General features: G+C 50.0%; 1 protein-coding gene across 2 annotated transcripts in view; it reads right to left on the bottom strand.

Annotated features, from left to right (window-relative positions):
- The window catches only part of CCDC63 (coiled-coil domain containing 63), a 33,353-nt gene extending 22,113 nt beyond the window's left edge, over window positions 1–11,240 (bottom strand). The window contains exons 1-5 of one of the 2 annotated variants that reach the window (XM_037052088.1): window positions 10,844–11,240; window positions 9,494–9,528; window positions 7,310–7,406; window positions 6,765–6,934; window positions 287–476 (exon numbers count right to left, since the gene is read on the bottom strand). In XM_037052088.1, the coding sequence (XP_036907983.1) occupies window positions 287–476; window positions 6,765–6,934; window positions 7,310–7,318 (369 nt within the window). In that variant the 5' untranslated portion in view covers window positions 7,319–7,406; window positions 9,494–9,528; window positions 10,844–11,240. Of the gene's footprint in view, window positions 1–286; window positions 477–6,764; window positions 6,935–7,309; window positions 7,407–9,493; window positions 9,550–10,843 lie in introns of those variants that run through there. The other variant, XM_037052089.1, reaches the window with a different exon arrangement.
- Between the last annotated feature and the right edge of the window lie 2,271 nt (window positions 11,241–13,511).

Raw genomic sequence — 13,511 nt, 5'->3', positions numbered from 1 at the left:
GGGATGTTTGTTACTGCAGCATAGCCAAACATCTCCTGACTGACACAGAAGAATTTGGGGATTTATTCCGAGTGCAATGGGAAGCACCACAGTTCGCAGTGGAGAAATGGATCAATAGAGCTGGGAGATCAGGGCTACTAGGTGGTGCAGATGGTGACCGTTGACCACGGTCCTGTTTAGGAAAGTGAATAGGAAAGTCAGATCTGGCCTGAGGCATCATGGGTACTCCCCCCAGCCCTTCCCTTTGCTCTGTGCCCTGGTTAACCCTTTAGGAGAAAGACCATACCTTCTCATCCAGTTCAGCCAGGAGTATTTTCATCGATTTAATCAAGGCATCATAGTCCTCTTTGGTTTGCAGCAGGAAACGCAGCTCTAGGTAGTTTTTCTCACTCCGATCTAAATTCTTGGAGGACTTGATGAGACTCAAGAGCAGGGTGATCTCGTCCTGTTCCTCTTGCAGGGTCTTGATCTCCTTCCTGTTGGGGAAGCAGTGTGTGATTGACTTGAATGCTTGAATTCACCTTGAGCAGGCACACCAGACTCCGCTGTGGAGGGAGACTGGAGAGGTACATCCCACCCAAGCCGTGGAAGGGACTTGCCCACATCCTCGGTCCAGGTCTAGAACCCGGATCACCTGAGAGCCCATGCAACTTCTCCCGCTCTGCCTTTCTCTGAGGGGCATTTTTTCCCCCTAGGGAACAATTTGCAGCTGTGCCTGTCAAAACCCCATTACCCAGACAAGGCGGGAGGCCCCATATTTTCTTTTCGCCCCCAGCTCACTGGCATCTGTCTGATTTTGCAAGCTTTCTTTCCAGACTTTACAGCCAATTATCTCCGATAATGAGAGGCAAACCCATCAGGCAGAATTTTGCAATTTTGCGTCAGCACAGCGATGCACAGTAACCTCTAACCTCCACCAGTTTCTCTACGGGGGGTGCTAATGATTTGTTAAATTGGCGGACATGGGTCTCCTCCTTTCTCTCCCTCTGTCTGCTCTGGAGAAGAGAGAGGGTGGGGCCCGTGGGTGGATGGGGATAGAGAAAAGAGAAAAGGCTCAGGAGACCGCTTGACTCAACAATAGAAAATGGCCCCAAGGCCAAGTTTCTGGCAAACTCTGGGCACCCTCCTCCTACACCCAATGCTCAGTGAGGTTTGCAGACCAGCTGCCTCAACACCCTCTGGAAGCCTGGAAAACCGCAGAAGCCCGGGTCCCAACTCAGGACCTACTGAATCCAAATCTGCTTTGTAACCAGATCCTCAAGTGACTCCTGTGCCCCTGAAAGTTTTGGAAGCACCGCGCTAGAACAGCAAAGAATGTTCTAGGGTAAGCATCTGCAGAGCTTTTTCTATAACGGGCCAAAGAATAAATATTTTAGGTTTTTCCCCGCCAGACGTCTCTCTGTTGCAATTACTCAACAAAGTAACCCTAGGCAATGCGTAAACAAGTAAGTGTAGCTGTGCTCCAGGCACATTTTATTTACAAAAGCAGGCACCCGGCCAGACTTCCCGGGAGGGCCAGCCTTTGCCCACCACTGTTCGAAAGCAGCGCCATGCACCACAACAGTTTGCAGTGAGGCCAGTGGCCTGCAGCTGATCCATCTGATGGCATCCACCAGGCAGTGTGCCTCTGAGCACTTGAAAGGTGCCCAGTGCAACTGAAGAACTGATTTTTATTTTTTTTAAGATTTTTATTTATTTATTTTTAGAGAGAGGGGAAAGGAGGGAGAAGCAGAGGGAGAAAAGCATCGGTATGTGGTTGCCTGTCCCGCGCCCCCCACCACAGGACCCGGCCCGCGACCCAGGCAGGGGCCCTGACTGGGAATTGGACCGAACCAGTAACCCTTTGGTTCTGAGGCCTGCGCTCCGTCCACTGAGTCACACCAGCCAGGGCTGATTTGTACATTTTATTTAATTCATTGCAAACGTAAACAGCCGCATGTGGCTTGGGACCACCAGAGGGCGCACTCAGTTCTACACTGTCTAGTCTTCCAAACCCGGCCGCTGGGACTCCCGTTTAAGCCCCTCCTGGCAGGGGGTCTTTGGAAAGGGGAAGAGAAAAGACCGAGGGAGCACAAGAGTCTCTCCGACCAGGGCTTTCAGGGTCAGAGGGAGGGGTCACAGCCAGGGGAAGGTCCGTCTGAACCATAGGCAGGGTGAGGGGATGGATGGGAGGCACACAGAAGCTGGAGGAGGTCGTCACTCTCCGGGTGGTTCAGGAGCGGGGGACGCAATGAGAAAAAGCACTTGCTTCACTGTTACGCCCCGAGGCACCTCACTCACCGCACCCCAATTCTATGGACGGGGGTTTCCGCTCTGAAGAACTGAAAACCTCAGCTCTTCCATGTTCTCCCTTTAGGCTCTACCACTGCGACACCAGACCAAACAGATGGGGCAGGGGAGGGTGGGGTGACTCTCTACCCCACTCTTGTGTCTGGAGACACAAAAGAATGACTCCAGAAAAACTGCCCGAGACACGCCGGGAAAGAGGCGTTTCCCGGTGTCCACTGGGAATGAGGATCGCTAGGCTCCGAAGTGCAGGTACAGCCCAGAGCAGCCCTGTCTGTGGGGGAAAAAACCTCATTGTTGACTTACTACACTTTTCTGGGAGACACTTTGCCTTGCTCTAACAAAATCCCTCTGCAATGACAATGTTTCCAACGGATGGCAATAAAGTGTCTTGAGAAAGGGTGCCTTTTACTTTTCTTTTTTTAATTATATTTTATTGATTATGCTGTTACAGTTGTCCCAGATTTTCCCCCTCTGGCCTCCTCCATCCAGCACCCCTACTGCCTCAGTCGGCCCCAGTCCGTTGTCCACATTCATGGGTCATGCACATACAAGGTCAGTCTGGAAAAAGTCCAGCCATTGGTAATATAATGAGAACGGTTTGCATGACATCCCTGTCATCTGGCAGCCAAGGACAGTGGCCTGGGATGTGCGTGGGTGAACAGTGATGACTTCATTGTACTAGTCAGTGGGGGCAGGAGGTGCCATTGAGTGAGCGTGTGTACTGTGTGGCCACTGCATTCAAAATGACTGAGAGTAGAACAACTAATCTGCACCAAATTTTACATTAAGCTTGAACATTCCTTCATGGAGACTACTGGGATGATTCAGAGGCTGCAGCTGTGGGCAGCTGGTGATTGGCAGCTTCACCACAACAGCACACCTGCTCATGCATTGTATCTCCTGCAGGGTTTTTTAGGCAAAACATCAAATCACCCAGGTGACTCAGCCCTGTCACAGCTCAGATTGGGCACCCTACAACTTCTGGCTTTTCCCAAAACTAAAACTAGCTTGAAAGGAAGAGATTTCAAACCATCAATGAGATTCAGGAAAATACAACAGGGCAGCTGATGGTGACTGGGAGAACTGTGTGAGATCTCAAGGTGCCTACTTTGAAGGGGACTGAGGGGTCATTGTCCTATGTACAAATGTCTCTCGTATCTTGTATCTTCTTTGATAAATGTCTCTAGTTTTCATATTGCATGTCTGGATACCTCCTGGACAGACCTTGTATGTTCTCTGGCTACTCTGTTTCCTAGGCTGTACTTCACATGACTATTCTGTAACTACCAATTTGTACTTCTTAATTGCTTCCCCTTTTTGTCCAACCTCCCCTCACCCCTCCCATCTGGCAACTATCAAAATGTTCTCTGTATCTATGTGGTTCAGTGTGTGTTCTGCTTGTTTTTGTTGTTGTTGTCATTGTTTAGATTCACTTGTTGATAGATATGTCTTTGTTGACATTTTGTTGTTCATTGATTTTCTTCTTCTTAAATAAGACCCTATAACATTTCATATTATGCTGGTTTGGTCATAATGAACTCCTTTAGTTTTTTCTTGTCTGGGATGTTCTTTATCTGTCCTTCAATTCTAAATGATATCTTTGCTGTGTAGAGTAATTGGGTTGTAAGTCCTTCCTTTCATTATGTTAAATATTTCTTGCCACTCGCCTCTAGCCTGCAAACAGATTTTTCCTTTTGAGAAATCAGCTGATAGTCTTATGGGGATCCCTTGTTGGTAACTAGCTGCTTTTCCCTTGTTGCTTTTAATATTCTCTCTTTAACATTTGGCATTTTAATTATGATGTGTCTTGGGGTGGGTCCTTTTAAGTTCATCTTGTTTAGGACTCTCTGTGCTTCCTGGACTTGTATATCTATTTCCTTTACCAGGTTAGGGAAGTTTCCTTTAATTATTTTTTCAAACAGGTTTCCAATTTCTTATTCTTTCTCTTCTCTTTCCAGCACCCCTGTGATGCAAATGTTGGATTGCTTGAAGTTGTCACGGAGGCTCCTTACACTGTCCTCATTTTGGGGGGGGATTCTTTTTTCTTCTTGCTGTTCTGATTGGTTGTTTTTTGCTTCCTTATGTTCCAAATCATTTATCTGATTCTTGGCTTCATTCACTCTACTGCTAATTCCCTGTAAATTGTCCCTCACTTGAGTTAGTATATCTTTCATTTCTAACTGGTTCTTTGTTATGGTTTTCATGTCTTTTTTTATACTGTTGAAGTTTATTTGAGTTCACCTACTCTTCCCCTAAGCTCACTGAGCATCCTTATAACCAGTATTTTGAATTCTCCATCTAGTAGATTGCTCGTCTCATTTTGTTCAGTTCTTTTTCTGGAGTTTTGTTCTTCCCTTTCATCTGGGCTGTGTTTCTTTGTCTCCTCATTTTGGCTGCCTCCCTGTGTTTGTTTCTATGTATTAGGTAGAGCGGCTATGTGTCCCAAGCTTGTTAGTGTGGCCTAATATAGTAGGTGTCCTGTAGGGACAGTAGCACAGACCCCCCTACTACGCAAGCTGGGTACTTTAGGTGTGCCCATTGTGTGGGCTGAGTACACCTTCCTCTTGTAGTTGAGCCCCGGATGCTCCTGGCATGTCCAAGGCCAGCCACCACCCGTGTTCTGTCCAGGGTCACACAGCATAAGCTACAAAGTGGTCTACGGATGGCTGCCACTGGTGCTGGGCTTGGAGGGACTCAGGCAAGGTCAAGCTGTTTACCAAGGCTGGCTGCTGCTAGTGCCAGGCCTGAGGCAACTTAGCAAGAGGTACGGGGCTCGCTGAGGCCAGATGCTGATTGTCTGAGAGAATTTAGAAAAATGTGAGGCATAGGCCAAGACAAGCCATTCATACAGAAAAGCCCCAGGAAACAGCTTAGATTGGCCCGAAAGTTGGGTGGAGCAGGGCCACACGGAATCAGCAGGGTGGGGCAAACAGTGTGAGCCAGGTTGGTGGAGCCAGACTGATGGGCCCCTGGCTCTATTGGGGGAGGGCTCGGAAAACGAACAGTGGTCTCTTCGGGCATTTCCCTCTGGGAGAAAGCTGCTCCCCAGCTCCTGCCCTGATGCCAGACGATTCATTGTCTCCCCCTGTGTCTGTGGTGCCTTTCAATTTGCTGCCCCTGCGCTGGAGCTCGGAGTGAGTCTGATTAAGTCTGTGCATGGGCCCTTTAAGAGGAACCTCCAGGGATTCCACCAGTTTCTATCTTCCAAAGCCTCAATCCCCACTCGTTTTTACAGCCAGAACTTCTCTTCCTGGCACTGGAACCCTGGGCTGGGGGGCTTGTTGTGGGGCTGGGATCCTTTGATCCTGAGATATCCCTCCCGATGTTTATCCACCACAGGTGAGTGTGGGACCAGCCCGTTCCGCATCTCTGCCCCTCCTACCAGTCACCATGTAGTGGGTTCTTTAATTCCGTTGTTGTAGGACTTCCATTCAGCTCGACTTCTGATGGTTCTGAAGGATGGCTGTTCTGCAGTTTAAGCTGTGATTTTGATGTGGGTGTTCGAAAAGGCGAGCTGTGTTTACTGTCACCTTGACCAGGCGTACCCCGCCTCCTTCTAACTGCCAGGAAGATCCTGTACGGACTAGCAGTGGCTGTGAGTGAGTCACCTCCACGGAAAATCTACAGGACCCCTTTTTCCTGTCCTCTGAACGTCACGCATCATCTAACGGTAAGATCTTCTCTCCAACAGTGGTCTCTGCCTGGGCAAACCTTATGGGCGGAGCTAAGGAAGTCCATTCCCTTGGAGGGAATCTAAGAGCACCTGTTTTGTTTTGTTTTGTTTTGCTTGTTTATTCAACCCTGGGGAGCACCTTCCTACTGCCCAAAGAAACTCTACACACCATCATTCTAAATTGGGCAACCCAATTTCACATATTCTTTCTTGCAGGTCCCATGAGGATGCACAAGCTGGAAACATCCTTTGGGGTGTCCGTAGCCCGGTGGTTTCTCCTCCTCTCCGCACTCCCACCTCCACTGCCAGAACCATGGGGAGGATACCCACAGCCACTGTGCACCCTGTGCCCCAGCCCCAGCTCTGGGCACAGCCGATTGTTCCAGGAGTGGACACCTGACCCAAGCTGACCCAATCAGTTTCTCTCCCTCTCGGGAAATTGGAAGGGGAACCGATTCACCACAGTCTCTCTGTGTGGCCCTCGGGAGCTCAGGCAGCCACCTCCAACCAGCCGCAGCTGACATTCAGAGGGAGAAAACCCATGTGTGGAAAGAAACAAGACCCAGAAATGGTTTTCTCAATAGGGTCCTTGCCTGAGACACTGATGCCCTGCTCCTCTTGGCGTCCCCGAGACACCCCGAGAATAAATGTCCCCTCCCCACTGAAGTTATCCCAAGTCGTTCCCAGACTGAGTTCAGAAGTAGGTCCGCAGCCTGAGGCCATGTAAGAAGGCCAGCCCCAGGGAACCAAAACCAGTCTTTTCTCCAAGTTCATTTGGTACAAAACTCCGGTCCCCACTTACTGCTGGTTTGCAATCATCTGCTGAGAGCGAAAGTTAAAGGACTTCCGACCTTCCACCATCTTCCAGAACTGCTGCCTCAGCTTTCGAAGCTCCGCCTCAGCTAGCTGCTCTTTGGCCTTCTCTGAAGGTTCCTGGAGACCGTTGGAGTTTTTTCTCCGGTGCTTCTTCGACTGCGTGCGATGGGGGTGTGAGCAACAGGTCAGGTGACTAGAGAAGCCCCCAATTCAGCTCAAGGGCAGAGGACAGGAGCGGGCGCCTGGGGCAAGGCTGAAGGTGGAAGACTACGCTTGGGCGACGTCAGCTGCTTATCTGCTACCTCCCAGCAGAGGACGCCAGGAAGGAAAGGCTGCTGGGCCTCATCCTTGCACCCTGACAACCCAGACTTGCTGTGCGACCTCGGGTGAGTCACTAACCTCCCTGAGCCTCCAGTCTCTCACCTACAAAAGGGGCTCCCACACATTGGCTGTTGGGATTAAACAGGCAGACGTGGGCACACTGGATGGCCCACTGTGAGCTCTCTCTACACGGGAGCTATTATTACCTACCATAGGCATCTTGAAGGAACTGTGCCCTCCCGCTGCTCAGACACCGGACCCAGGGGGGTTCAACCCAGCGACCACTTCTTCCTCTCTCAGCAGCACCCTGTCCACAGTGGCAAAAGGGAGAGAACTGGTGAGCCATCCCTGCTGGTGATGCAGGAACCTAGGGGCGCAGTCTCCCTTCCCTGCCCCCCACAGTCCCTTCCTCCTCCCACAGCTTGGCACATGAGGAGGACACGGCAGATGGCTGCCCGGGTGTGAAAATAGGCTTCTTTTTTTTTTTTTAGGCAACATTTGCCTCAAACCTGTTCCTCTTGCGATTTATTATTAGGAGCCGGGCAGATGGTTCCGACATGTCCATTACCCTCCTGCTCCCTGCGTTCCCCAAGAAGAGTGAGTGAATGGGGCCAGGGCAATGTGTCCACCCATGGGGCTAAAGTGAGATTCGTCCAGTCTCAGCTGTGTGGGACCCTGTCTTCTAAAGTGGGAGCCATTGGTACTGAAAGGTGTTTTATTGGGTTATAACTTGAAACTCGTTTGGCCTGGGGGTATCCAGAGGAGAGGACCACAATGTTTAACCCTACAAACCCTCCGGGGCCGTGAGACCCCCTGCACCTCTGCTCCCGGACCTCAGGGGCTAGATGCCTAAGGCAGGAACTTTCGGCTTTGCTGCCCACCGAGGGGTTCTGCAGTGCAGGGGTTTGAGCACTGGTTGGGTCAATCATCAGATCTCAGCAAAAATTCCTGTTCAGTCACATATAACCCTGGGCAAGCCACTTCAGTTCTCTGGGCCCACTCTGCTCCCTGCAAACAAATCCACCCCCATTCTCACAGCGAGACCTTCAGAAGGCCCCAGAATGTCCTGGACCCCACCCCTGTCTCATTCAGGGGTCTCAAACCCAAGGCCTACAGGGCAAATTCAGCCTGCCTTCAGTTCGGCCTAGCACTGAGCAGGCAATGTTTTAAAATGTGAATGAGGGCCATGCACCCACTCTCCTGGCTGCAGGCTCCACTCCTCCCTACTTACTCCTCCTTCCCCCCCATTTCCTGTAGCTGCCTGGAGCCAGCAGGAATCTGAGTTTGCAGTTCCAAGGAAGAATCTCAAAGCTGCCCACTTCTGGTTGTGTGTGATGGAACGTGCTGAGAAACCCAGAGGTCCGGGTCAAGGGGAATCACCCAAGTGCCTCTCACTCCCTGCGCCTCAGTCTACCCACTACAGTATCTGCAGTGTTGGGCATGTAAGAAGCTCTGAGCAGGAATGAAGTCCGCCCCAATCTTTACTGTCTAATATCTAACTAGCTGGGGTCGAGGAGGCCGGTGCTTCCTCTGCTGCTAAATTTGAACAATCTGCCTTTAAAAGAAGAGCCTGACTCGTGCGGGGGCCCTGGGAGAAGCCACTGCCTAGATTATAAATGCCAGCTCTGGGAGAGGAGGCGCCTGTGAAAACAGGGCCAGGGCTGCAGAACCTGGTGGGATGCCAAGCTTGGGGCACCGGCCTCGCAGGGATGCAGTAACACCCACAAGTTAAAAACAAAACTGGGGGATCCTTACGGGGTGAAGTGAAAGTTTGCTGGACTTTCTTGGGTTTAACTGAGGGGGTCATGTATTTTCCAAGCTTAGAGAGCCCAAACTTGGGATGGGCTGCGGACAGCCCCATCTTTGCTTTTTCCCAGTAGGGGACGCTGTGGAGCAGCAGGTGCAACCGTACAGGCGGGGAAATTTACCCGGGCGCCTGCAGAAGCGCTGTGGTGGCGTGTCCCACCGCGCCGGAGGCCTCCCTGTCTCGCCGCCCGCGCTGCACCAACCCCCCCTCCCCCCTCGCCGCAAGCCCTGGTGTTCTCGGACCCCTGGAACAGGCGCCTTTGTGACCCGGACAGATGGGGCGTTCTCCCCTGGAACGCACTGGGAAGGCACAAGGCTCTTAGGTGGGGATCATAAAACATCTGGTGAATGGAAAGGTGTTTTTTTTTTGCCTTGTGTGTTTGAAGGGGTGATGACACAGCGACCCCAAAACTAGCTCGACCCTCATGGCACTAACTTCTTGACTCAATGGACGTTCAGCTTCCCTGACCCTTCGAATCGCACCGTCTTTTTGGTTGCCATTCACTGGCATCACCACTCACCATCTCCTGACCCCGCCCCCACTCACCCCCTCTCATACTCGTGCCCACCTGCCAGGTGGTACTTTACCTGCACTATCTCAAAGAAACCCAATTCTTTTTGCCCTGCAAAAAGAGAGAGAGAGAGAGAGAGAGAGAGAGAGAGAGCGAGCGAGCTGGGGTGGGAAGAGAAATAAGTTAAGAGCATTTCACCAGTACAGGGGAATCTGCCCATTGGTTTTCCTCAGGGGCACCCCCACCGCCCCGCCCTGCTCTCTGTGAGCAGGAAATGGGAACCCCAGTCTGAACCAAGTCACCTGACTCCCAGTCTGAGTTTAGTAGTTTAAAGATAAACATTTTTTTATACAAACATCCCTGGAATATTATACAAGCCGACCGCTTCCTCTGGGGCTAAATTCAAGAAGCCAGCACACTGCTGGAGGGAAATGGCTGGTTTCCTAGGGCAATTGTGATTTCATGTGACTTCCACCCTGCCTCCCAGCTCCTTGAGGGAACTGTGTAGTTCGCTCATATGAAGATCTGCATTCTCTTACCCCTAAACTCTCGGAACAAATGTCTTAGAACTGCCACGTTTGGGGGTTTCAGGAAGGTAATATGGTGCAGGAGGAAGGCTGTTGCCTCCAGTGTTGCTGGCAGCCATATTACGACCATGAAGGATGTTAGTGTGAACGTATATTTATTACCTACGGGGTTTGGGCAACTTGTCAAAAATCAAACACTTTAACATTTCTGCAAGGACATGTATACCAATTAATGCCAACAGAATAAAGATTATGAGTAGCCTTATTTCAGGCCTTGACGACTCACACAAAGTTGTCAGCAACAGTTCCCAATCTGAGGTGTGGAAATGGAGGACCTTTATTTGGGTTTGGAAACCCAGGGAGTCACCACTTCAGGATGAAACCAAAAGTGTGCTCTCTCCAGGCCAGGGGGAGCCTGCTTTTTACAGAAAGTTCCCACCCTGTTTCCTGATTGGTCTGTGCTATGCAAATGAGGAATCCAAATTTGCACAGTCTGATTGGTCCAAATAGCACTGTCCTGATTGGTCAGAGCAGTTCTGATGGTCAAGAGTGCATCTCAGCCCAATGGTTGAAAGAGGGCATCAGGAGTTTCCTTATGAGTCGGCAGGAACACAGGGCCCTGAGGCTGATAGCTCAGTCTGTGGCTTTTCCCCCAAATGGAGGATGGGTGGGAGGCCTCTGTCAGCAACAGCTGGTAGACTCCGGTTATGAGTCTGTACCAAGTTAACCACAAGGAGACTTTTCTTCTCAAAGTCCACAGATATTTCAGGGAAGCCATCTCATTTTACAGATGAGGAAACCGAGGCTGAGAGAAACAGAGTGATGTTTGCAGTCAGTGGAGGAGTGAATATTCGAACCCACGGCTCTCCGTCACTAGAGCTCCATGCTTTCCCACAAACCTGAGTGCAACCGCAGCTCCAAACCTCAGAAGCTCTCCTGGAAGCTGATTGATATGCACCATCTTGCTGATATTTAAAGGGCCACTCAAGCCCTCAGCTCCATACATAGCCCAGTGACTCACATACTTCAAGTGTCAACAACTGAAAAATGATTAAGTTCAATTAGGTTCAGGACTTGTTAAAAATAGGATTTCCTCAGAAGAATTTACTCTTTCTGCCTTTATGAGCATAGATCTCAGCATCCCACATGCAGAGAAGTGCAAGGCTTTTAAAATTAGAACACGCCAGAATCAATTCTGCTAAAGGGATCTTTAGCTCCATCAGTGGGGCTTGGAGCAGAATGAGATGTCAGCTTGCCAAAATGATGAGCTAGCAGTGAGAAACGTTGGCGATAGCAGAGTCTACAGAATGGAGACTCTAAGGAGGAGAAAATGAGAATAAAGCTGCAGAGGTGCTGGGCAAAGGCGTTTGGCCTCAGACCAAGAAGTTGATCGTCCAAGGACCCTGTGACTATAGAGATCAGAAACTCACTCGAAATAATTCAAAGTGATTTTTTCCCCTCTCGGCATCTGTTCTCCCCTCCTCCTTCCTAGAAGATCCCAATTTATTCAGGTAACCATCCCTCCCCATTCAGCCTACATGACCAGAAGTTTCACACACACATCTCCTTACGACTGAGAATTGATAGATCTCAATTACTCCTAGCCAATCGCAGCCATCCCTTGCCAATGGTTGGATCTAGACCTAAGTTTAAGCCAATCTGTGCACAGCATTCTCCTAGAGACTGCAACTGGTCCAGGAATGGGCATGTAAGTGACAGTGGCCTAATCAGACAGAAAGAAAAGACCTACAGTCCAGGATTGAAGGGAAGATGCTTTTTCTGGCTCCACAGATGGAAACAAGGAATTATGTTTCCCCTGTTGTTGCTGGCAGCCCTCTTGTAAGCATGAGGAAAGCCAATGTAAGGTCAAAGCCTACACATTATGGAGGGAAGAGTCTAGAGAGAATTGCAGAACAATGTAGCTGGAACTCTGATCATACATGCCTGAAGCCCACTTTGAACTCTGATTATATATGCCTGAAGCCCACCTTGGTTCTACACTTGTTAAAGGAATGAATAAGTTTTCTTTTTGTTTAAGATGCTCTGGATTGCAATTTCTATTACTTGCAGCCCAGCGCATGCTAAATTATATGAAGACTAAGGTTACTGAATGTAAGCTGGAGACAGATCCCCCTGAGAAACAAGAACCAAGAACTAGAAGGCTGTCAGAAACCAAGGCAGCTCCTCTTTCCAGCTCTCTCTCTGGAACCACCTGCTCTCTCAACCTGGCCTCTTATTTTTAAAAACTATTTTCTCTGCTCTCCCTTCTCCCAATCAGCTTACTTCTGATGAGTTCCCATTTTGGAGCCCAGTTTCTAAAGATCAGTGTCCTAATTTCAACTTCCCAAGAAAGAGAATCCAACTCACCCAGTCTGGATTCGATGTCCACTGTTGGCCCCATCACCAGGGGGCCATGATCAGGTGGCACAATAGCCCCTCTTCAGGGACTGTGAAAATTATTCTCAAAAAATGGGACACAGGCAGGGAGGACACAGTGGTGCAATGAAGAGAACACAGGACACAGTATTCAGATATCCAGGTTCTAGCCCTGACTCTGCCACTGATATGCTGTGTGCTCTTTAAAAAGTAAATTGACCTCTCTGAGCTTTAATGTTTTCAGAAATTAAGAACTTTACAGCCTGGAAAGATTATAAAATATTTCACCCCACCTATGTTCAAGATAAGAACAGTACTGACCCACGGACAAAGGTCAGGCAGTATGACAGGTTTCTAACTTCTGCCATGATGCTTTCTAAATTAAATAACAAATTATTAAGGGGTAAAAAATTTGGGGTGTCTCTCCTTCACTGGTGCCCTTGCTACTTACCGGCTTAGTTTGCATTTAGGGAACTCGGCAAAGGAGGCCACCCATGTGCCAGCCCTGCTCCATCTCCTTCAGCCCTGCCAGGCGGCCCAACCTCCATGCTGGCGGCCTGTCACGTCGCCCGGGCCTCCCTCCTGCTATGGTTGATTGGACAAGAAGAGAGTACCTCATCCAGTTTAGACCAATCAGAATCTCTTTCTCAGGAAATGGAATTTGGACACAAAATTCCCTGGGAAACAAAAGACTGATTAATAGGTGTTGGGCATTGGAGCCAAGAGATGGCGTGGAGTCAGGGCTGGAGCAGAGATTTTCCCCCAGTGTCCGTACACCCCGCTCAGAAGTTGTCCACACACAAAGCCCTACCTCATGCCTGCCTTGCTAGGAAAATCCTGATTCATGTTCCAGAACTGAGTGGAAAACACTGAATCTTGTACAAAGTGAGCACAGAAAGTGAGCCCATCTGAGGTCTTGGAGTGACCGACATGATGAGGGCAGAGGTCTGCTGGAGAATTTGGGGGCGGAGGTGCTGGCTGGTTGTCCAGTCACAGAACCCACGAGCAGAAGCACTGGGGCCTCGTAGTGGGGGGTTTGAGTTCCTGGCTGCAGCACGGGGTCTCTGGTGGTAGCTGTGTCCCTCATACCTCGACAGCCACTGCTCCTGTCCCGACGGCCCTCTGCCCCGCTCCTGCCCCCACTGGGCTTCAGTCACACTCATTCCCTCCCCTGCCTCTTCCTACCTTTCC

The sequence above is a fragment of the Sturnira hondurensis genome, unplaced genomic scaffold (assembly GCF_014824575.4).
Source record: "Sturnira hondurensis isolate 20B ecotype Veracruz unplaced genomic scaffold, ASM1482457v3 Scaffold0007406, whole genome shotgun sequence".
NCBI lineage: Eukaryota > Metazoa > Chordata > Mammalia > Chiroptera > Phyllostomidae > Sturnira > Sturnira hondurensis.
This window is presented reverse-complemented; position numbering and strand designations above follow the sequence as displayed.